This window comes from Monodelphis domestica, chromosome 1, assembly GCF_027887165.1.
Source record: "Monodelphis domestica isolate mMonDom1 chromosome 1, mMonDom1.pri, whole genome shotgun sequence".
In the NCBI taxonomy this organism is placed as follows: domain Eukaryota; kingdom Metazoa; phylum Chordata; class Mammalia; order Didelphimorphia; family Didelphidae; genus Monodelphis; species Monodelphis domestica.
Window position 1 is genome coordinate 491,531,165 of NC_077227.1, and position 24,312 is coordinate 491,555,476.

The 24,312-nt window shown below is 37.4% G+C and overlaps 1 protein-coding gene and 1 pseudogene across 1 annotated transcript; one reads left to right on the forward strand and one right to left on the reverse strand.

The window, feature by feature from the left end:
• The first annotated feature begins 255 nt into the window (after positions 1–255).
• PRELID3B (PRELI domain containing 3B) lies at positions 256–9,222 on the forward strand. The gene is made up of 6 exons (XM_001368417.5): positions 256–395; positions 4,285–4,453; positions 5,193–5,282; positions 5,892–5,962; positions 6,077–6,179; positions 7,421–9,222. The coding sequence occupies exons 1-6, from the start codon at positions 364–366 to the stop codon at positions 7,538–7,540; spliced, it is 585 nt and encodes a 194-aa protein (XP_001368454.1). The 5' UTR covers positions 256–363; the 3' UTR covers positions 7,541–9,222.
• A 10,387-nt stretch (positions 9,223–19,609) lies between these two features.
• Positions 19,610–20,301, reverse strand: LOC130456480 (mitochondrial import receptor subunit TOM20 homolog; annotated as a pseudogene).
• Between the last annotated feature and the right edge of the window lie 4,011 nt (positions 20,302–24,312).

Here is a 24,312-nt window from a genome sequence, read left to right on the forward strand (position 1 = left end):
CCTCCCGAGGGGAATCCTTATTTGCCCGCCTACCAGTTGGGTAAAAGCCAAATACTAACAGAGGTCACAGATTTCGTTTACGCAACACCAGGGGAGAGGGCAATTAACCAACCTACGCCAGTTGCGCCTGCGCAGTAGGCCGTCCCGAGCAGTCAAAAAAAGTGCGGTCCTCAAGGCGCCTGCGCATTGGTATTTAATCCGGTTCGGAAGGCAGGCACGAGGAACTACGTCAGAGACATCGCTTACGTCTGCCCTTTCGGCGCTTGCGCGTTCTGTTGCCGGCAAGTGGAAGAGGGGTTGTGTTCCCTCTTTTACCCTACTATCCCCTAGCGCCGCCCGGACATCGTGCTGGTCGCTGGCACCATGAAAATTTGGACATCGGAGCACGTTTTTGAGTAAGTTGGGGGCTCTGGGACAGTCGTATGAGAAGCGGGAGGCAGGAGACGCAGAGAGGGATGGGAGGATAATGCCAAGAAGCAAACCGGCCTCCTTGGGAACCTTCCAGGCGTCGGGCTTTGAGGCGCGCTCCCGAGCGGGAGCCGAAGCACGAGCCCGACCCATCGAAGGGGATGCTAGCCGCTAATCTTCAGCGGGGAAGTTGTGGGGGTGAAATGGGGAGGGGAGGCTAGTGTCAAGGTCACTGCTGGTGCTGGGCTTCCGGCGTAGTCTTCCCGCGAAAAGTTCGCTTCCATTCTCTCTCCCAAGACTGAGGGCCCCTTCGCCTTGCCCAGTACCCCTCCCCCGACTTTAGCCTGGCGAGACCCTCTGCCCCAGGCACCCAAAGCTTGGGTTTCGAGAAGGTAGTGGTGTTGGGAATGGGCAGCCGTGTTCCCTGACCCAGAGAGGACATGGTGTTCCCGAAAGTTTCTGCTTTGCTCTGGGCCACCTCAAAACACTAGTGCATCCAACTAATTAACGTGTTAAGTGGGGATGGAGCATCTTTTCTTTTTAAGTCCTTAGCAAAGTATTTCTCGAAAAACACCCACTATCTTAACTAATTATTAATGTATCTCTTAAATGTGTTCGGACCATGTGCCGATGTGTGTCAAAGACGGGGAATCGGGAAAGCTTGTAGCTGCAATCCCAAGTGCTCCCAACGTTTTTTGGTGAATTAACTCAGCCATTCCTCCCCACCTGGAAAAAGAAGGAAGCTTATTCCTGAAAAACACATCGGTTTGGTGTGACATAAAGAAGTGTGACAAGGAGGAAAACAATTTCTACTTCCTGTTGACTTAAGCTCCACCTAAGTGAGCTGATGATCCACAGGCAAAAGCAAGAGATTTCATCATTGCATATTTTGGATAAGGGAGTGTAATGTTTCCCCATACCACCACCACCTCTAAAGCTGCTGTCTACAACTAAATTTCCTCCTCTTTTCCACTATCATCTACATTAGAAGTCCAGCAAAATATCCCTTCCATTCTTTGCAGTAGTGAGAATAATGCACATAACTCTTAGGCTCCACTGATATTTGGTTTTTCTGAACAGTATTTTCCCTCCTTTTAAATTCTTTGACACAAGAGATGGTTCCCTGGTTTGGGAGAGAGAAGGGATATTTTTGGAAATAAAAACAATATACGGGATAATTGAGACAATAGCTAAGGCAAGGTTTCAGCCACAAAATAAATCCAGAAAAATCTGGCATTTCTTTATCATTCATTCAGAATAATTTAAAAATACAGAAGCTATTTGGGGCTTAATCTACCAAACAGGACAAAATACTTATATAGATTTAAGTAAAAAAATGTTTAAAATAAATAAATTTAATACCTGGAGGAATATTTAGTGGTGGGCCATGCTAATATAAGAAAAATGGCAATATCACCAAAGTTAATTTATGCTTTTAATGCTTTATGAATCAGTTACCAAGGGAGTACTTTATAGAATTCTATAGTGTAATAAAATATATTTGGAGATTTTGAATATCAAATGAAATAATGAAGAGATAGAGATGAAGAGTGAAAAACAACAGTCATCAAAACTATTTTGAATTCACTAATAGAAATAGATAAAAGGAAGAAATTAAACAGAAGATTCTAAACAATGGAACTTGATAACTTAGTGTCCTTAAAACAAAACACAAATTACCTGAAATTACCAAGAAATAATGAATTTCTTGTTTGATTAAAATTAGGAAAACTAAAAGTAATCTGGCCAAAATCAAACCCAGACCAATACCTAATGCCATATTCCACAATAAATTCTAAATAACACCATTAAAAAACTGGAAGAAAAGTAAATCAGATACCTTTCCCAGCTGTGGGTAGCAGATGTATTATGGTTATAGCCCAAGTCAAAATGACTTTTAGTAGCTTTTATTTACAAAGAGGTGGAAGTAGTGAAAGGAGAGAAATGCAGAAAGAGGGTAGAGATGTCTAGCCTATCACACTAAATATTGCTTTGGTGCTCAGCTCAGCCTGTCAGGAGTTGTTAACCCTTGACCAAAGGACACAGTGTTCCATCCGTGGGACCTCCTCTAAGAGGGGAAAGCCTCTCCAGAACTAATCTCTCCAGAAGCCAGGAAAGGAAGGCCAGCTACTCACTCACCCAAGCGAAGTTCCAAAGGAGAAGATCCAGGAACAGTCTTACCAGAAGCAGTCCAAGAGCCAGAGTCCCAGGTCAAAGTCTTTAAGTCATAGCTCCAAGCAGCAGTCCCAATCTAAGATCCTCCAAGCTCCAGATTCAAGTTGAAGGATTTTTTATATTGCTTCTTGTCCCTTCCCCTCTTCACAGGGGCCAATCACAGCCTCCAAATGGGGGGGAGGGGTGTCTGTAGGATCCAGTTCTCACCCTCTGAAGGTGTCCACTCTTATCAAAGGATTCACAAGTTTCTGATTGATTGGGTTAAAAGGGCAGAGCTCTCCAAGTAAGTAACTTGTGGATTCTCTTACTTGATGGCTAACAAAGTGTTAAATAGGGGTTAGGTATGAGTTAAGTATGGGTGAAGTAGATTGATTAAAAATAGACAGAATAAAGAATTCCTTTTCACAATATGCTCCTGAAGGAATTAGGAAACCACTGGAGTTTGTTTACTGGTATAGGGCTTTGCCTTGACACAAGACAAGAACCATCTATCTATGTAAAGTGGATAAAGGAAGAGATAATTGCAGAAGCCCTGAGTGAGGTGACATGAGGGGAGAAGAGGAGTTCCCTGCAAATGATCTAAATTTTTTCTGTGAAATGTGAGGAAAGGTCATAGAGTAGAGAGAGACATAAGGAAAGTTTAAGAGAGATGAAAATGTTCAGATAAGTAGCTGTTATTAGCGGGATGAGGGATATAGAAAAAGATTCTCATGCTACCGTGAGTTGAGCAGTTGAGATTATGTAATTAATAGATTAGTGGTAGAACCCAATCAGCATAGTTTTCATTGAAGTTAGTACTGAAATATGTATGAATCTGAGCTCAAGAGATGGCAAAATTAAAAATTTTAAGTGATATTCTGAAAATTATTAAATTCAAAGCTCAACATTATTATATTTCATTTTAGCTTCATGGGATTGGATTGAAAAGGGGAATGAACAGCATAAGTTTGTTGGCTTGTTTCAATGAGATAACTTTAAAAATAAACTCTTTTGTAAGTTTATATATATAGTTTCAGATAGTAAATATTGCTTTTAGTATTTTAAAAAACATTTTCTTCATAGAAACATTTGTCTGTTGTTGCAGTAAAGTTCCACAAATAAAAATGCTTGATTTTCTCGAATGCCTGCAAAGCCTAGGGCTTAATACTTTGTTATGGTGTTTGAATTAGGTTATAGGGCCCATACTTAATTTTAGAGATTCTGATGGCAATGTGATATAATCATTGTATTTTTAAATCTTAAGAGTTTGTTAGTATTCGATTATTTTTGGTCCAGCTATGTAATTTCATTGATTCATAAAATTATTTGGATGCTATATGTGATTGAATAGATTCACTAATAGTATGAAAGGTGACCCTCCATCCTAGAAGCCATCTAAAAATGAGTGTGGGGCTCTTCATTTTTACAGAGGAATAAATAAAGCCCAGAGAGAACTCATGTTTACATAGATAGCAACTAGTAGAACTAAGATTCAAATTGCAGTTCTTTTGATTTCAAATTCAGTGTTCAACTATACAATACTGCCTCTCCAATAAAATTATGTAATAGGTGAATTGAGTACATGTGATAATTGTTACTGTTAAAAGAAGAAATTGAAGTTGGTGTTATGCATCTTGAATTCTAAAGACTGTTTTACATTTTAAATATTCCAAATATGCATGCTTTAAAAATATTTATTTTTTGTTTTGTTTATTTTGGCAGCCACCCTTGGGAAACAGTTACAACAGCTGCTATGCAGAAATATCCAAATCCTATGAATCCAAGTGTAGTTGGAGTTGATGTATTAGCCAGACATATAGATCCCACTGGAAAATTGCATAGCCATAGACTTCTTAGCACAGAGTGGGGAATGCCTTCTATTGTAAAATCGGTAAGTACAGCTGTGCCCCATACAGCCCTTGACTTCTGACACTGTCCCATCCCAAGTCCTTTCTGCTCATCAATCGGAAAATCAAATGGCAGCTCTAAAGGTACAAGAAATGGAGTTAGGTTTTTTGCACAAACTCAACATTCATATATTGATGGTAAATTTTGTCTCTTCTTCATATCTATTTGAGTAAACTAGAAATAGAACTTTTGTATGTCCAAGAGAAAGTGCTAGTGCCATTGACAAATTCTTCTCCAAAGCTTTTTAATTTCCATCATTTACCTGATTTTTAATTCTGTGAAAATTTTCTGAATCTAGGAATATCATCCATAGTGATCATTCCTCTTAACTTCACACAGGCATTTCCCTTCCAATCTTTGTTTCATCTTGTTTTTAAATCAAAGAGATGTTGATATTTTTGTTTTGAAATGAGCTGCACATTAGTTTTCAAAATAATACACAGAAGATGTTCACATGGAGTTTGACATTGGACTCTGGGTTCCAGTCCCTGCTCTGACACTTGGTGGCACTTCTCCACCTTTCTGGGTATTAGAAATTTCTCTTCCAAGAGAGAGATATCTTTTAAGATGGATATAATTATACTTGCACTACCCACCTCAGAAAGCTTTTGTGAGAAAAGTATTCTATAAACCTTTAAGTACTTTGTGAATATGAAGTATTATATTTATGGTAATAATTTCTGGTTAAAAAGACTGTCACTGATTCTGGTTGTTTCTCTTAGCTTATCGGTGCAGCAAGAACTAAAACATATGTACAAGAACATTCTGTAGTTGATCCTGTAGAGAAAACAATGGAGCTTAAATCCACTAATGTAAGTTTTTTTTTTTACTTGCTTTTATTTTCAATATTGAAATAGCATTTATTTAATTTATCTTGTGTATGGGGATAGTCTTTCTGGACAACTAGGTGACATAGTGGATGGAGTACCAGCTTAGAGTCAAGGAGACTTGAGTTAAAACCAAGCCTCAGATATTTTGTATCTGGGCAAGTCATTTAACTCTGCCTTGGTTTCCTCAACTGCAAAATGGAAATAATAATAGCACCCCGATTCACAGAGCTATCATGAGAAACAATTGAGATCGTTATAAAGCAGTACTTAGAACAGTGTCTAGCACATAAATGTTGCCCATTATGGTGGTCTAAAAAGTGAATACTCGTATTGTTTCTACAGGATTTTCCTTCCTCTGTTCCTGACTACTACTACATTAAATATAATCTTGTGTATTTGTAAGAAGGAGAGGACATAAGAAAAATGTGCTTGTTTTGTATTTTCCAAATTTATGGCTTCAGTAAAAGAGAGTAATAAATTTATGATCAGTGGAAGATAAACTGAACACCCTAGTACTTGGGAAATGATTTGAATTTATTTCAGTTTAAATTTAATTTTGTCATTTGATTATTTTTTGGTTTCATTCTATAGATTTCATTTACAAATTTGGTTTCAGTAGATGAGAGACTTATATATAAACCACATCCTCAAGAACCAGGAAAGTAAGTAAAACTTTTTTAGAAAATCTTATGTTCTGCTGGATTTTCAAATTTTAAATATTTCGACTAGTCAGGGAAATGGACATACTTAAACTGTTCAAATGTATTTTGTTTCAGAACCATTTTGACTCAAGAAGCCATTATCACTGTGAAAGGAGTAAGCCTTAGTAGTTATCTAGAAGGACTGATGGAAAGTACAATATCATCTAATGCTAATAAAGTAAGTCATGCTGTATTTCCATTTATTGATGTTTACATTCTCTGGGGTATTTTTTGCTTATTCTGAAATAGCTCTATGTTCTCATTAATTTTTTTTTCACTTTAAACTATAACAGGCAAACAGTTTGAGTAAAAGGAACATGATATGTTTTGTAACTGTTTATAGCTTATTATATCTGAAGTAAATTCACTTTACTAATGTATGTTAAATGCATATTAGAAGGTATATTATGACAGGAACAAAGAAATCATTTTTTACTTTTTTCTCTCAATCATCTACCACCATCCTACCTTGAGCATGTTATTAGTAGTAAAAGGCACCACCATAATTTCATTCTGGATTTTTGGTGAACATTTTAGGCATAGAAAATGGAAATTGATATTTTAAATTCTATTCCTAGCTGGTTGTTTATATGTTTTTTTATATATTATATATATATATATATATTTTTTTTTCCCCCCACATTGCAAATGAGGAACCTGAGGCTTACAGGTCTAAGTGACTTGCATACAACTAGTGGGAAATGGGATTGGAACTCAGGATTTATTGGCTCCAAATCTAACATGCTTTTACAGACTCAAAAATTTTTTATATTCATGAATCACTTTAAGAGAAATTTAGTCAGTCAACATGCATTTATTAATCACTTGCTATGTGCTAATTGGGGATTCAAAAAAAGGAAGTTAAACTGAGAAGACTTGCAGAAGGTAGAATTTCAGCTTATTTGATATCACATTTGAACCAGGATCTCCTTTCTCTACATCTGGCTCTCAAACCAATAAGCTACCTAGCTGTCCCCTTGAATTTATTCTTAAAGAAATCCAGGGAAACCAGCAGGTGGCTAGAAGGGTCATAACCTTCCAGGTAAGAGATAATGCTTGCAAAGGGAAATAGGATGTCACTTTTGAGGAACTGCAGTTAGGCCTTTGCAGCTGGATCATAAGAGTTGTTGGAAGAGGACAGTAAAGTTAGAAGACTTAAAAGGGTAGAAAAGGATCAAGTTAGGAAGAGCATTGTGATAAGGAGCCACTGGAGCTCTCTGAATAGGGGTGTCATATGGTCAGACCTACATTTTAGAAAAAATCATTTTGGCAGCAGCTGAGTGAAAAATGGTTTGAAGTGGGGAGAGATTTGAGACAAGACAAGTTAGAAGGTTTATTCCAATAGTTCTGGTGAAAAGTAATGACAGTTATCTTTGTTATTATTCAGTGATGATGAATATTTCATGATTTTTTTTTAAGGGCCGTGAAGCAATGGAGTGGGTAATTAACAAATTAAATGCTGAGATTGAAGAGTTGACAGCTTCAGCAAGAGGAAGCATGAGGACACCAATGGCAGCGGCAGCATTTGTAGAGAAATGATAAAGGCTATTTATATGAAACATTAATAGGTCCACCAGGGTCTCTCCAAGCTGGTAACATATTTATTCGTATTTGTTATTTAAGAGGCATATCTGTATTTTAGATAGGTATTCAATTAGCTTGGAGGAAGGCTGCAACTTTTGAGGGAAAGGTGCAAGGCTTCCAAACACATGGGATCAACTGGAATTAACCCAAAAATATCATGCAATATCAAGTTTCCAATTTTCTTGAAGATTTAAGGATATTTCAAATGGATACTTTGACCAGAAACTAGCATGTTGAATATCTCCATAAGATTGAATTTTACAGCATTTAATTCATGAGACTATCCGGTTTTGGACCAACTCCAAAAAGAAGCAGAGGTACCTTTTTAAGCATGATTGCCCAAGCAGTTTTCATGTTCTAATAATTTCCTTTGGAAAGAAGGGGAATATATTACTTGAAGTCCAAATGCAGGCCTTTTATCTGTAAAAAAAAGTAACTAGCTTTAAAAAACTATGACATTCTGAACTGGTATTTAAGTGATATTTTTGTAATGAACACTATAATTAAAATGATATGACTCCCAATGTAAACTTGATTGCATTATTTTACAAAAGTATTGATTTGCCAAAATTTTGTGATTTAATACAGTCATGATCTATCTTAATTTTTGCACTTGAGGAAATGTATGATTTAGAATACTGAATTCTGGACATGTGATGTTCACTTTGATATTTGAAAAGGAACTAAAATGAAAAAGTTATTACCTGAATTTAGGAGCATCATAAAATTTAAGCTACAACAGCTATTTGCATCTTTTAAGCATTTCATATAATGCTTAATTAACTTGTGCAAAAATGACTGAATCATACATCAATAATTGGTACAGCATGATATGTCAAACCATTTAACTGCAAAATAGCTAATGGCATCTTTTTATTGTAGTAATTGACCATAAGCAAGTCTTTTTTACATGCAGATCCATGGATCATTTGATTTAATTTCTAGTCTGATTTGAAATATAAATCCTAGATCCTTTAGCTTTCTTTATAATCCTATGGTGCCACTGCCAAAAGAAGGAACTTAACCACAGCTAAACCACTAAGGGAAGACTGCACTGAACCTTTTATTTGTGGGAAGTCCTTCCTTTTGGCACAAGACTGCCAACTGGAATACAGAAAACTTCCAGAAAATGCTGTATTTTGTTTAATATTTCAAAGCAGATAATTACTAACTGCTAGACAGTATTTTCTGATTCTTTTAATTCTGTAATACTAGTTGCATATGGAGTATTCTAAAAGACAGTTAGAGCTTGCCTTTAACTGTGCTTAACCTAAATTGGAACTTCTGTAAAGATTTCATACACTCTAAAGGTTTCCAATAGAAAAACTAGTGTGTATATACATAAGCCACAGAAACATAAGTTTACCAAACTATTTAAAAATGAATATTTTTTCTATTTAAAATATTGTTTAGCTTGAGACTTTGTTAGTACATTTGTAAAAGCAACTCAGATCCATTAAGGTTTATGATTATTTTTTGTAACGGGATTGTTTTTACAACTGAAATGGCACTTCCGCTAAACAAAATATAGTAAATGTTAATACTTGATAAAAGTTGGCTGTGTATAGTTTCTGTACGTTGGACTTGTTCAGAAAAAAGTGTAATGAATGCTCTAATGATAAAATATTTCTAAACAAGTTTTTCTGTGGCTCTTTCTCGTCTGTTTTCAAATTATCTTTTTTATGTGCTGTAGTTCAGAAGTGGCCAAAAAATGTGCTCCTCTTCTGGGACATAGAAGCAGAATTAATTAGTTCAATTTAGGATCTCAGATTTAACCTTAAAGAACAATATTTGCTGTCATCCAAAAAACTCTTTGATTATAACTTCCAATTTTCTATTGATTATCAGATTAATGTTTTCTATTAAAACAAAGTCTGAAATATGCAAATAAAGGTCAAAAGCAAAATTCATGTAAATCACCTCCTGGTGATTCTATCTAATAATGGCACAGTGGGGGGGGGTTGAGGGTGTCACTTCACAAATTGGAAAAAATGGATTTTGACTATAAAATGTTCTTAATATTTGATATTTGGGCTTTTGACAATCTAGCTCCTCACAAAGTATACTTGAAGTAGATTTTTCCCCTTGTGTTAGTTACCAACAACCTTCGGTCCTTGGTGGTTTGTTTGTTTTTGTTTACTACAAAGGAACCAGTTTTCTGAGAAATGGCATGGATTATTAACCATGCCAGTGTAGCAACAAGGCAAATGCATGGATAATTAGTATTTTTGGTTTGTTTGGGTTTTTTTTACTCTTACTTTCTGTCTTACTTACAACTCTAAAACAGAAAGCAAGGGATAGGCAAATGTGGTTAAGAGATTTCCTCAGGGTCACAAAGGTGTAGGAAATATCTGAGGTCACATTTGAACTCGGGTCTCCCAACTATAGACTTTGCATCCTATCCACTATGCTTGCTAGCTACCCACCTTGAATTAGATTTGCCATAACCAATAATACAAAGTTTATATTTTTCCCCAACTGGATTTCCTTTTTTTTTTTAAGACTGAATTCCCTATCTTGCCCAGGCTTGAAGTGCAGGTAATACCCTTAGACCTGATTCCATAGCTGATCACAGCATGAAAGCAGTGACCTGCTTCATTTCTTATTTGGTACCCCAGGGGCCCACCATGGTACCAGATTTAATGTATTAACAAATAAGATTTATTGTCTAGTCAGATTTTTTTCTTGTGCATATTTCTCTCTTGAAAGAAACTTTGATATACTTAAAGGATATGTGGTTTGAAACACTGTGAATACCAACAATCTGTTGATGTCCAAACTGAACTCGGTCTGCACTGCTGTTCCACCCACCCACCCACCCACTTCCTTGAGAATTTACCATCAATTTTCCAGGCTCCTAGGTTTGCAACCTTACTCTTGCCCTCCTTGCTCTCTTCAGTCTGTAACTCCACTGGCTCTCTAGTACCTCAAAATCTAATAAAAGTTATTTTTTTTTCACAACCTGGACCCATTTTTTATTATAAATTACTCCACATGAATTTTGTGTTTCGTTGAAATTGGCCTTGACCCTTATGTAACATTGTTTTCTCTTTTTGTTTTGCACAAATAATATCACATATCAAAATATGCACCTCTTCTTACAAAAGACCTTCCTGATTCCCCCATCAACACTGCTCTCCCACCCCTTAATTTGTACTTAAGTTTGCATTTTGTATTTTTGTATGTATTTATATGATTACGTTGGCTATCTTTGTGGGCAGTGTTTTCATTTTGTATTGATCCTAGCATCAGTGGTCTCTTAATTGCTTTATTGAGAGTCCAACATTTGCCAAATTAAGAGAAATTTTCTGGGAATACAAAGAAAGGGGGAATAGGTCTTATCCTCAAGCCTTTCGTGGCCGGAAAATGGTGCGTTTACTCCTAAATACAAAAATGCAAGAATGGAGTCTGGTCCTCAGATTTCCAAACACACACACACTTACTTTAAGGCTTCTTGTAATGACGCTTGAGCCTTCCTAAGGGGCTTTAGGAGTTTGGGAAGAAGAGCATTCATTCTTTCCTGGGAGGAGGGGCGGCAAGTGTTTTTAAGAGGGAAATCATAATCATTGCCTAACACTGAGCATCTTCTACGAAACTGGTAGTGGGTAAATTTTGCTTGAATGAAGTGAGAGATTTTGTTTTTGATCTATTAAATTCGATTTAATTCGGGGCAAATATTTCGTATCCGAGGGAAGGAGCTCCGCAGTCGGAAAATGCCAATCTAAGCACAGGTGGAGCGGCTGTCCCTGCGCTGGGGGCAGAACGGAAACCGAGGACTCTCATTGGATGGTGTCTAACCCAGACTCTGTTATTGGTTGCAAGGAGAGCGTACAGGCGAAGAGAACGCAGGCGGGATTGGTAGGTAGGCGTTGATCCCCGCCTCTTCCCCTTCCGACTCGTGACCTTCCTGCGCCGGTTGACATCTCGCTTGTCCTGTCCCTCGCCAGCCTTCTTTGCAGCCATGGTGGCCTATTGGAGACAGGCTGGACTCAGGTAGGCCCAGGGTTGGTTTGGGGGTCTCGCTCCGAGGCTTTGGATGGATGGTGACTTGAAAACTGGGTAGCCTCAGAGTTCTTTGCTTGGCCCGAGCGGGCGAATCCTCCGTGAAAGACGACCGGCCCCTAGGCCTGGACCGGATCCTCCTCCTCATCTCGGCTCCCGCTCGGCCGCTTCTGGCCGCCTTCCCCCACTCCTTCCCCCCCCCCTCCCCGCGGGCAGTAACCCTACCCGAGACCGCCTCCCACGACACTTTCGTGCTTTGTGATTCAGTTCAATTCGATAAATATCCATTAAATGTTTATTGAATTGTTTTTGGAATCTCAGCCAGGGTTATTTTAGTGCTCCAACCATGTTCCATGATCGACTTTTTTTTTTTTAAGCCTACCTCTACCTTTTTGGGCTTTTTAGATACTGTAATAATAATAATAATCAGCATTTTAGCTCTCTAAAGCACTTTGCAAATATTTCAGCTTAACCTTGTATCAACAACCTAGGGAGGGAGCTGCTGTTTTTATCCTCATTTTACCGATGAGGGAACTAAGGTTAAATGAGTTGCTCAAAGGCACACAGCTAGTGTCTGAGGTTCCATTTGAAATCAGTTCATGACTACATGTCCACAAGCTATGTACTGCACTACCTAACTGCTTTGCTTTTCCAATGACCAATGACCTTTTCTCTGCCTTTGACCTTCTGGACTTCTGATCCTGTTGATCATTATCTTCTCCAAGTCAATCTATTTTCCTTCAATGCATCTTCCCAGGCATTGCTACCCATTTGAGGTAGGCTCTCATCTCACGGGTGATTTATTTCAAATCCTACCAGTTGGTCTCCCTGCCTCAGGTCTCTTCCCAACTCCAATCCATCTTCCTCTGTTCAGCCATGGAAGTGATTTCTCTAAAGCACAGGTCTGACTCTCTAATCCCCTTCCCTCTCATTACCTTCAGGGATCACTGTCACCTCCAGGATCAAATAGAAAATCCTCTTCTTTAGCATTCAAACTCCTTCATAGCCTGGCCTCTCTTCCTAGGCTTTAAAACCACTCAATCTCCACCCGACCCTACCCAGTATTCTGTATTCCGGTGATACTAGCCTCCTTGCTGTTCTTTGCACAAGGTAGTCTGCTTCCAGACACCAGTTATTTAATTGTACCCCATGGCTTGAACTTCTCCACCTCATTCCTACCTCCTGGCTTCCTTCATATCCCAGCTAGAAATTCTTTTCTTCTGCAAGAAGCCTTTAATGATTTACCTTAATGCTAGCACCTTTTTTCTGTTGATTATTTCCAATTTATTGTGTATATATCTTGTTTGTAAATTTTTGTGCATGTTGTGTCTTCACCCCTGACTACATTTCCTGTCTCATTGCCTTTGCCAAGACTAACCCCTTATGCCTAAAGTCAGTCAACTAGCCTTTGTCTTTTGCAATAGTCAACAAAACATTATGTTCAGCGTTAAGAGATGCTAAGACAAAAAGTAAAAAGGTCCGTGTCCTCCAGGAGTTTACACTGTGCCTCCTCAACTCAGCCTTATAAAATGCTTGGTTTCCTTTAAAACTCAGTTCAACACCACCTTCTCCTTGAACTTATCCTGATTTTCCCCAGATACTAGTTCCCTTACTACTCACTAAATTATTTTCAGATATCTTGTGTGGATAGTGGATAGTAGTATAGAACCAGGGAATTTAGGAGAATAAGTGGTGAAGATAAAAATAGTAAGTTCTTTTTTGATCATGTTGAATTTTAAGTACATTACAAGACACCCAGGAGGAAATGCCCAGTAAACATTTGCTTTTGTAATCACGTTTAAGAGAAATTCGAAGTACATATTTAAACCTGGAATGAATATATATGTATGTGCATATTGATAATGAAATATATGAGCATCACTTAATTTGGGGTATGCATACATGTTGGCTCTCCTGACAATGTGTTCTTTTAGAGTTTCTTTCATATATATCTTTGAATCTCTTTCTCTGTTACCTCGGAATATGGCCAGGTTTACCCTAACTTTTAAAAACCTTCACTTGACTGTGCCTCACTCCTAATCTATGCTTTCTTCCCCAGTTGCCTACAAACATGCTCAGGTCTAGCCTTATTTTTAAAAAAATTTGACTTTATGATGTCCCTCATCTGTGTTCTCCTTCCCTTTGCTACCTCAACTTCCCTTGCCTCCCATTTACTTCTCCAACCTTTCAGTCTTTTTATCCCATCCTGTTTTTGTTTTTTAAGCAGCCACCACTTAATTGTTAAATCTCTTATCCTCTTCACAGCCATCATTCTCCTTGAGCTCTCAGCAGCTTTCAACTCTGGTAATTCTCTCCTAACTCAATATTCTTTTGTCTTGTCTTTCATGACACTGCATTTTTCTGGTTCTTCAAATTATCTTTTTATTCCATTTCCCTTGCTGGTTTATGTTCCATCTCTTAAACATATACTGTGCATGTTCTACAGAGATGTAGGCCTGACTCAATTCACTGAGCCACCTAGCTGTCCCCAAGAAATGTATCTCTTATCCTCTTCTTTCTATTCTCCTTTGATGATCTTGACTGTTCTCATGGTTTCCCATAATTATATGTCTGTATCTTTAAATATTTAGCCCTAATCTCTCTTGAACTCTATTTTAATATCAAAACTTACCTATTAAATTTTCCTCCTTGGACAAAATGACTAATGATGGAGGAGATGTAGAAAAATGGGGGCACTAATACACTGTTGGTGGAAATGTGAACTGATCTAACCATTTTAGAGAGCAATTTGGAATTATGCCCAGAGAGTTATAAAACTGTGTACACTCATAGACCTGGCAATATCGTTTCTGGGTCTGTTTCCCAAGGACATCAGAGAAAAAAAGAAAATAACCCGTATGTTCCAAAATATTTGTAGCAACTCTTTGTGGTAGCAAAGAACTGGAATTCAAAGGGATGTCCACCAATTGGGAAATGGCTGAGCATATTGTGGTTTATGATTGTGATGGAATTCTTCTGTGCATAAGAAACTATGAGCAGGCTAATTTAAAAAACCCAATTTAAAAGAATTACATGAGATAGTAGTAAAATGAGTAGAACCCATAAAATATTACCTACAGCTACAGATTTAATACTTGAAGAATAACTTGTGAACATTAAATTCCAGAGAATGAACTGAAAAAAGGTAAACACTAAAGACATAATCTCTATATACATGTATGCTTGTTAGAAGATGCCTTCTATAATGTGCAGATGGTAGGAAGGGTATGAGATACTTGGAAATAAGTTCTTATAATTAAAAAAAATTTATTTCCTTCTTCATATCCTGTAGGGGTTTCAAATTTAATCTATTCAAATAGGTACTGATTATTTTTCTGCATCTAAATCATATCTAATCATCCCTCTCTTCATCCAGTCACTGGACCATCACTCTCTTACCTGAGCTACCATAATGACTTTCTAATTGATTTGTACAGTGTAGCTCTTAACTTGCTTTTTCAGTTTCACATCACTTCTCTATGAAAAGCTTTGTTCCAGGTAAAGTAAACAACCATTAGCCTTTCCCTGAACTAAAACTTGCTACATTTTGAAGTCTTACCTACTTCCTTCAGCTTTTCTGTTTACCTTGAATTATATTTATTTGGGTACATACTGTGCCTCCATCTTCAAACCCTTAGAATGTTAACAACTTGAAGTCAAGGACTTTTTGGTTTTGCTCACTAAGAACTTTTTATTTTAATGTAGGATAGAAAGAAGTTTTAGTGTGACAGTTTTTATGGAGAGGTGGGAAGAAATCCTGCATTAAAAACAAACCTTACCTTCCTACAGTCAATACTATGTTTTGGCTCCAAGGCAGAAGAGTGGTAAGGACTAGGCAGTAGGGGTTAAGAAATGACTTGCCCAGGGTCTTGCTGGTGTCTGAGATCATATTTAAACCCAGAACCTCCTGTCTCTAGGCCTGGCTTTCGGTACACTGAATCATCCATCTAGCTGCCCCCTGAAATCCTACATTTCTAATAACACCATTGGAATGTCTTGTAGAGGAGACATTTTCAGTTGGATGCATTTTTTTCATTGAAGTCTGTATTCAAAGGGCAATTTGAAATAAATGTAACTCTTTTTTTTTTTTTCCAACTTGGCCTCATCAGTGTATTCATAACTTGCCATTATTCTCACTTATCTTTTTTTCAGCTATATCCGATATTCCCAGATCTGTGCAAAAGCAGTAAGAGATGCACTGAAGACTGAATTCAAAGCAAATGCTGAAAAATCTTCTGGCAGCAGTGTAAAAATAGTAAAAGTTAAAAAGGAGTAATGTGTAAGTAACTGATTTTTAATGGAATCTTTATTATTTTTGTTGCGTATTTTGAAAATGCATTCTCTCCCCCCTCCCCCCCAAATGTTCAGATTTCCCTCTTATTGGATAATAGCTTAAAGTACATGAAATAAGGTATAGTGGAAGTAGACTTAACCAGAGCCAAGAATAGGATACTACTGTCCTTGCAGATACCCAAGCTTCCCAGCCTTGACTGTTCAGTCATTTCTCACTATGACCCACTTCAGGTTTTCTTGGCAAAGATATTGGAATAGTTTGCCATTTCTTCCCCAATTCACTTGGCAGATGAGGAAACTGAGACAAACAGGGCTAGGTGACTTGCCCAGTCACAGAGCTGGTGTCAGAGGCCAGATTTAAATTTAAGAAGAAGAGTCTTTCTGACTCAATTCTCTAGCTATCCTTCCCAAACTTGGAAATCTCAATTCCACTTTCACCTTAGCACTTTGGCAATTGCCCAGTCCTGTCAATTTGTCTTTCACCACATTTCTTGTATCATCTCCCTACAGTCCACCATCTTAATTCAAGCCTTCACACCTCTCTCCTGGAATATTTCAATAGCTTCTTAATTGGCCTTCCTGTCTTACATCTCCCCCTTTATTTAATTCAGATGTCATTTTCCTGCTCAGTAAACTTCAGTGGCTCCCTGTTAGTTGTAGTATCAACTGAACTTTATTTGACATTTAAAATCCTTCATGGTCTAGGTCTGTTCCACTCTTTTAGGAATAATATGCATTATTCATTTCATATATTTTCTGCTCTGGCCAAATTGATCTTTCTGAGTCCTTTCTGGATTCCTTTCATTTGTGACTATTTCTCTCCCAAATTATCTTGAACATACTTTGTAAATACATATATTGGCTAGGTGGTGGAGTGGGTAGAGCTCCAGGCTTGGAATCAGACAGACCCCCATTTAAATCCAGTAAGTTCTGAAATTCCATATTGATGCTGAATTTTCAAAAATAGTGGCAAACTTTCCAAAAACATAAACATTTGCAAAATCTTATTTTAAAAATTTTCAAGGTGTTTTACATATACTCATCTGATTTGTTTGCCACAATAGCTCTGTGAGAAAGGTACTGATACAGTTCTCCCCGAAGTCTATATCATCATAATTACTTTTCAACCTTTAGGTTGCTACAGAGGTTTCATGAGGAAAATATCAATCATTGATATTTCTATTCCTCACATCTCACATTACATGTTCATGTAATCTTATACATAGAAGCTAAAAGCTCTTATGTTCCTCACTGCTGAAATGGGTAAATTTTATGCCAATTTATCAATTAAAAGTCTTTTCAGGGAATGCTTAGTTTTCTTCTAAATAAATGTTTGCTTTAATGGTTTGTTGATAACTGGTTAATTATATCTGCACTCTGAAAAATGGAAACAATGGAAAGCATGGCAGTAGGACTCAAAAGGACTGAGTTTGTGTTCCAGCTTTATTTAGCCTTGGGAAAATTCCTTGATCTCTCTGAGATTCACTTTTCTCATCTGTAAATCAGGGATAACAATTTTTGCCCTGCCTACCTCTAGATTGTCATAAGTTCTGAGTGAAAAAAATCTCTCTCTGTAAACTCCCATGTACCATGAACTTTAAGTTCATGTAAATATTTTGAAACGAAAGCACATCTCTGTCAAAAGCAAGCAAGACACATGATTGAAGACCTAGAGGTCAGTTTTAATGCCTCGTATCAGCAGAACTCAATAAATGTAATAGATGTTAACCGTTAACAGCTTATGCTTAGGAGTCCAGAGAGTTAGTGCTTAGATTGAGATAATTTTACCCTATGTGTAACCTATCTTTGAAAGTCACTAGCATTTGGAAACAGAGGGGCAGTTAAGAGAGGCCACTTGGAATACAACTCTCTCTACTCCATTGTCCATTTCATTAGATGATAGTGCTGTTCTTTTCATTACTTTTCATTTTAAAGCAATAACTCATTTGTGTGAGAGGCAGTGGATAGAGTTGGCCTTGGAGTCAGGAGGACCTGAGTTCAAATCTCATCTGTGGTATTTAGGCTTTGTTAACATTATGAAGACATTGGACTCTTGCCCCAGACAACTTTTATGTCATTGATCTGCAGAGCTGGAGCTGAACTGAAGGTTTCCTCAATCTAGAGTTTCCTATACTGATAAAATCACAGATCTGGTTTAAAAACAAACAAATTACAAAAACCCACATCTCTATTCTAGGTTGTGTGAGACTCCAGCATATAAAAATGTATGCCTTTTAAGAAGAAAATAATTAGGGGCTTCCAGATGGCTCAGTACATGGAGAGCCAGGCCTAAAAGATTGGAAAGTCCTGGCTTCAAATCTGATCCCAAACTTCTAGCTGTGTGACCCTGGGTGGCAAGGTTCTTAACCCCTATTGCCCAGCCCTTGGTGCTCTTCTCCCTTGGAATTGTACTTAGTAAGATGGAAGGTAAGGGTTTAAAAAAGAACAAAAATAATTGACTTGGGAAAGTTTCATGTCAGCAAGGAAAGTGTACCATTTAGCTCAGCAGTGCCATCTTCTGGCCAAAAGGCTGGAATGACACTAGTACAATTAAAATTAGGGAATAAGATAGATTTTCTGGGTCAGTATAAGCAATACATGTCAAATTATTGAATTTTCAAGGAGAAAATAACTTGCAACTCTTGCTTTCTCTTTTTCTCTTCTAGAACCTGACTTCCAACATTTTCAAGGTGAAGCTTTTCAGTTATATGTTATGGCAGATTGGAAACTATCTCACTTGGTGTTATTGAGAAGAAAACACCTATCTGTAGATTAACATGCCAATAAACTGAGTTCTGGTTCAACATAATTATTTGGTTTATAGTCAACTTTGCAATTTGGGGCTTTTCTGGGGGTTGTGACTAAAGACACGGGGATTCTTTGTAGAGTAGAAGTAGCACCTATAAAAACTACTGAAGTAAACCAAAAATCAAAACAAAACTGAGGAAATGCCTCAACATAGAAAGTTGAGAAATTGTCTCTCAGAGTCACTATAATTGGCCCTTATCTTTCTGTTGCAGAGGGCATAATAGCTGAAAATTATGCCATATCCATCACAGTATATGTTAATAGAACAGAACTAAAACACAAATTTCCTGACTGTTACTAGTTCAGTGTTCATTCCACCAACTGAATTGCAAAAAAATATCCAGGACTCATCATCTTATTTTAATTAAACTTTTAAAGGATTTTTTTTGCGGTGATTAATAGCTATTGCCCTATACACAAAAAATAAACTATCTCCTAAATGTATCCATGATTATCTTTATGAATGGGAAATACTTTATATCTAGTGACTTCACGGCCTGTTAGCTTTGGTGAATTAAAAAAAATTAAAATTTACTAGGATAAACCAAATCCACCCTTTAGCCCTGTAATACAGTACAGAATTCTTTTTATTGCCTTAACTTCATCAAAAAATGAGCACTGGGTATTTTAACATGAAGGAGTGTCATGTCATATATATATTATAGTTGCATATTTTAGTAATAAGTGAAATGAGGGATATTTAGGTAATGCATAGTGTATAAAATAAAATTTTTTTAACAAAATACACTTCTTACTAAGATAAATAAAATCCAAAGCAAACCTACCTCCACAAAGTTAGAATCAACTTTTGTAGATTTCAGTGTAATACACAGTCCATAACTATTTTCCCCATTTGCTGCTCATCATCTAGGCTAAATTATCTAAATTTTTTATTCAAATTTTATTATGTAGTCATGTTTTTCATTCCACATCATCTTGAGCTAAACTCTGTACACTCAATTCTCTGGCTATTTGTAGGCAGCTCAATCAGAAGCATCTGGAACACTGGTAGTGGAAGAGTTTGCTGTAAAACTGGCAACAACTACTGTGGCTGCTCACAGACAGTAATGGTATTTTTCAAGTGATCAACACTTCATATTCACCTTGCGCTAGTAAATTCTCACCAAGCTTTCTTCAAGGAAAAACTTCTGAATAGTTTCTGCATTTTTAAGGTCAGGTAACTTGGAAAATCCAGCTCTCTCTTTCACAAGCTTGTTTCTTTCTTCATTCTTGGAGCCTGTTCTTGAAGTTAGGGTTGCTTCATCTTGTGGTCAAAGTAAATACAGTAGCCGATGAAGAGGCCACCACACACCAGGGGCAATCATGCCACTCTGGCCCACCATTTTTTTCAGCTGCTGCTCCTGCTAGAAGTGGCAGCAGCAGCAGTACCATGCCCTGCTGACTCAAGCAAGGAGAAGTACCACTTCCTTAAAGGACTGACTAAAGCAGTTACTCAATTCAAGTATTAAGTTCCCTCAACATGCTTAACACTGGGGACACCAGTGCAAAGAAGGAAACAGGCCTTATTCACAATGAATTTATATTCTAATGGGGAGATAGCAAGTATATATAAAATATATATAGCATAAAAATTAAGTTTGTGTGGACACAAAGTAATCAAATAAAAGATAACTTAGGAAGCCTGGCTCTAGCATTTAGATGTTACTGAAAAAGTTTCATGCAGAAATGGTGTCCCTTTAAAGGAAGGGAGTTTTAGAATTCACAATATGCAGGTAAAGAGAGCTCAAACTGAAGGCATAATGCAAGGAAAGAAGTTTAAATAGAAAGACACAGAGGTAGGAAATGGGAGTATGAGAGAAGGCCAGTTTGATTGGATTGCAGAGTATAGGCTAGAAAGTTAGCTTTTGACCAGATTGTATAGCATTCATGTGTTCAGATTTGTGTTTAAGGAAAATTACTTTGGCAGCACATAAAAGGGACTGGGGGAGTGAGACACTTAAGAGGCAGAAATCCCAATTAGGGGATTGTTGCAATAATGTAGATGAGGGCCTGAGTGGAGAGAAGGGTTTGAGATGAAAGAGATGTGAGGGTAGAAATGGCAAGATTTGGCAACTGATTGGATGTAAGGGAGAAAGGGATAATGCCAAGATTATGAACCGGGAACACTGGAAGGACAATGGGATCTTTAGTATAAATACTGATGTTTGAAAGAGGGGGCTCTTTTATGTGGAAAGATAAAGAGTTCAGGTTTAGACATATCTCCTTAAATGAACTGTGAGAAACGCAGAAGTAAAATGAGCAGAACTATCTCAGAATGATTTGTACTATGCTAACATTGTAAAAACAACTTTGAATAGCACAAGAACTCTGATGAACCCAATGACCAGCCAAAGAGTGATGAATAGAACACCCAGAATCTTTTTAATGTAGGAATTTTATTTTATGCTTGACTATATTTACAAAAGTTTGTTATGCATTGGAGCATAAAAATAAATTTAAAAAAAAAAATTGACAAGTGGAAAGAGCATTTTCAGTGGAGTGAAACCAAAAGCCAGATCGCAAAGGGTAAGGAGTGAGGAGATGTTAACTTTTTTAAGGAATTTGGCTGAAGGAGAAAAGATAGAGGAGAATAACAAAGGGAAGGTAGGGTCTTATCTTGTTAAGGTTTCTTAAGGATGGAGGAGATGGGTGTGTCTCAAGATAGAGAAGGAAATAGTTGGGGAGGGGTGGGAGTGACTGAGAATGCATTCTGTTGGAATGGATTCAGGTAAACTTAGAGGGGCTGACCTTGACAAGGAGCTTGGGGAGAGAAAGGGGAGAATGGAAGATGATTTCAGTGAAGATATTTCATCTTAAACTTACATGGGCATTTGGACTTTTAAAAAAATCAATCCTCTCTACCTTATGACACAGATAATAAAGATCTTTGACTGAAGCAAAGATCTTTAGTAATATGTGATGACCTGGCCAAACTGAAACCAAAATCCAGGATTCCTGGCTACCATTTCTAGATTTTGACAATTCAACAATATCCTGGTGTTTTGATACTGATGAATAAATAGAGGGCAGGTATCAATTTTCTTCATGCTAAGGAAACAAGATGGAATAAAACATTTGACTTCTAAGTGCTGTTTTTGAGATGGATAAGTATAATTTTCATGCTCAATAGCAAGCATTTATTTGGTGCATACTATGTTTCCTTGAATTTCCTCATCTGTAAAGTGGGATGATTAATACACTACTTCCTTACTCCACTTTGTTGTTTTTGAGGGCCAAATGTGACAGTGCTGGAGGCAGCAGTGACCCCAGTTTACATAAGGGATTTTCTTATCTCTTTGCCCATTGCCCCTATCCAGGAAACTGGGGAAATCCATTCATGGGAATCCCTAGCACACTGAAATTTTCTTCCCTGCTTAAAATCTGACAATTCACAGTAGTTTTAGTTCTCACCTTTTCCTACCAAATGACTTGGAATGCTGTCCTCAGTTCCTCTCCGAGCTTTCCTTCCCCCATTGCTCCTTTCCTTTCGCTCCTAGCAGATGTTGCTCAAAAGAGAAAGACTAAGCCCACATTCTCACTACCAGAATTATAACTTTTCAAAGGAACTTGAATCCCAAACTATGCTTATACCCTGGAGGAGGGAGGGATGGATGGCAAAAGTCAAAAGTTAGATGACTTGGGGCAGCTAGGTGGCTCCGTGAAGAGAAAGCCAGACCTGGAGAAGGAATGTCTTGGGTCCAAATGTGACCTCATTTTCTGGCTGTATGCCCCTGGGCAAGTCACTTAACCCTATTTACCTAGCCCTTACCAGGCTTCTGCCTTGAGAATGATATTTAATTTCAATTCTAGGGCAGAAAGGGAATGGAAGAAGAACAAGAACAACCCTTGCCATTCCCTAATTGCCTGAAGCAAAGGGTCCTTGTATGTGGTTCTCTCTGTCATAACTGTCAATCTGGCAAGACAAGACCATCTAAAATTGTTGCTTGTTTACTCTCCAGTCTCTCCTTATTTTATATATGAGGAACCTAAAACCCATTGAAGTTTGACTGACTTTCCTAAAGTCATACTATGCTTTAGTGACAGCAGATGCTGGAAACCAGCTGTCCTGACTTCTTGCCCAATATTTTTTCTACTTCATTGTGTTAGTTTTCTGAAGAGTAGGATGACATATTTGAAATACTCCTTAAGAAAAGGATACAATATGTGTCAACTCTATACCATTGTACCTACTCCCTCCCTGAGAAATTACTTTGCATATATTTTGTATCCATGTATATGTCTTTATGTTTCCCACCAGAAATGAAAGAATAACTTATGTAGCACCTACTATGTGCCAGTCGCTATGCTAAGTGCTTTACAAATACTCATTAGATCTTCACAACAACCCTGGGAGGCAGATGCTATTATTATCTCCATTTTACAGATGAGGAAACTGAAGCAAACAGATCAAGTGATTTGCCCAGACCACATAGCTCTGAAGTCTATAAGGCTGGATTTGAATCTAGATCTTCCTGGCTCCAGGTCCAGTGCTCTATCCATAGGCCAACAAGTTGCAATAGGTTTCTTAAGGTGGGAAGTATTTGTCTTTTATATTCCTATTGCCTGACATACATATACAGTCACATAGTAGATAAATAGATGGATAGATAGAGATAGATGAATGGATGGATGAGTAAGATTAAAATTAATATCCAATAACTCCAAGTATTATATTTTGTAAGATTTATTAACAATCACTTGAAATAGAAGAAATAAAAGGACAAAGGTAAAAGCCTAAGTAAAGAAAGCTTTCACAGCCACATTAGTGGGAAAAGAGCTCCAGAGGGGCGGAGCTACACAAAACTTATATTCTCCCTATGTTAGTGCATAACATGAGGGGGAACATGGGAAGTTGAGAGAGTCCTGGGGAGCAAATCCTAATTACACTGATGGATGGAGAGAGAGAGAGAGAGAGAGAGAGAGAGAGAGAGAGAGAGAGAGAGAGAGAGAGAGAGAGAGCTGGATAGCTGGATGGATGGATGGATGGATGGATAGATAGATAGATAGATAGATAGATAGATAGATAGATAGATAGATAGATAGATAGATAGATAGGAAGTTATTTCCCTCTATATCTTCGATGCCAAACCCTTATCTGAGAAATGTAATCTTTTTTCCCCTGGTTTGACAGCTTCCCTTCTTATTCAGGCTGCATTAATTTTGCTCAAAGCAGAAGTTCTTTTTTAATATTTAAATTAAATTAAATATTTCAGTGTCATTGATTTCTTTGGTAATCCTATATCTTGTTTTATGCATATTAAAAAGGTTTTCTGAAGTATCTAATGAATTAGACTGCCAAACAGGTCCAGGACCCAAATCCTCAGTCTAGAAGCAATAAGAAACTGCTGCAGTTTGGTGGATTAGGATAGGATTTGCCTTTTGGGGTTGGTCTTAGAAATTCATGTACTCATTTTGCCATTTACTAGTTAAGTAAATTAAGGCAAATTGTGATCCTTCTGGGTATTTATTTATTTATTTTTGGTCTGTAAAATGAAGGTGTTGAAATTAAATGCTCTCCAAGGTTCTTCTTAACTTTAAATTCTATAATCCTGTCTCATGAATCTTTAAGTCATCTTAAAAATCATGTTGTAGAATGAACAGTTTTCTAAATTAAGAAGAAAAAG

Excerpts from the sequence above, each read along its gene's own strand:
- PRELID3B (XM_001368417.5), top strand. The coding sequence starts at position 364 with ATGAAAATTTGGACATCGGAGCACGTTTTTGA. Across the intron at positions 4,454-5,192 it reads TGCCTTCTATTGTAAAATCG|CTTATCGGTGCAGCAAGAAC; the intron begins GTAAGTACAGCT and ends TGTTTCTCTTAG. Across the intron at positions 6,180-7,420 it reads TATCATCTAATGCTAATAAA|GGCCGTGAAGCAATGGAGTG; the intron begins GTAAGTCATGCT and ends TTTTTTTTTAAG.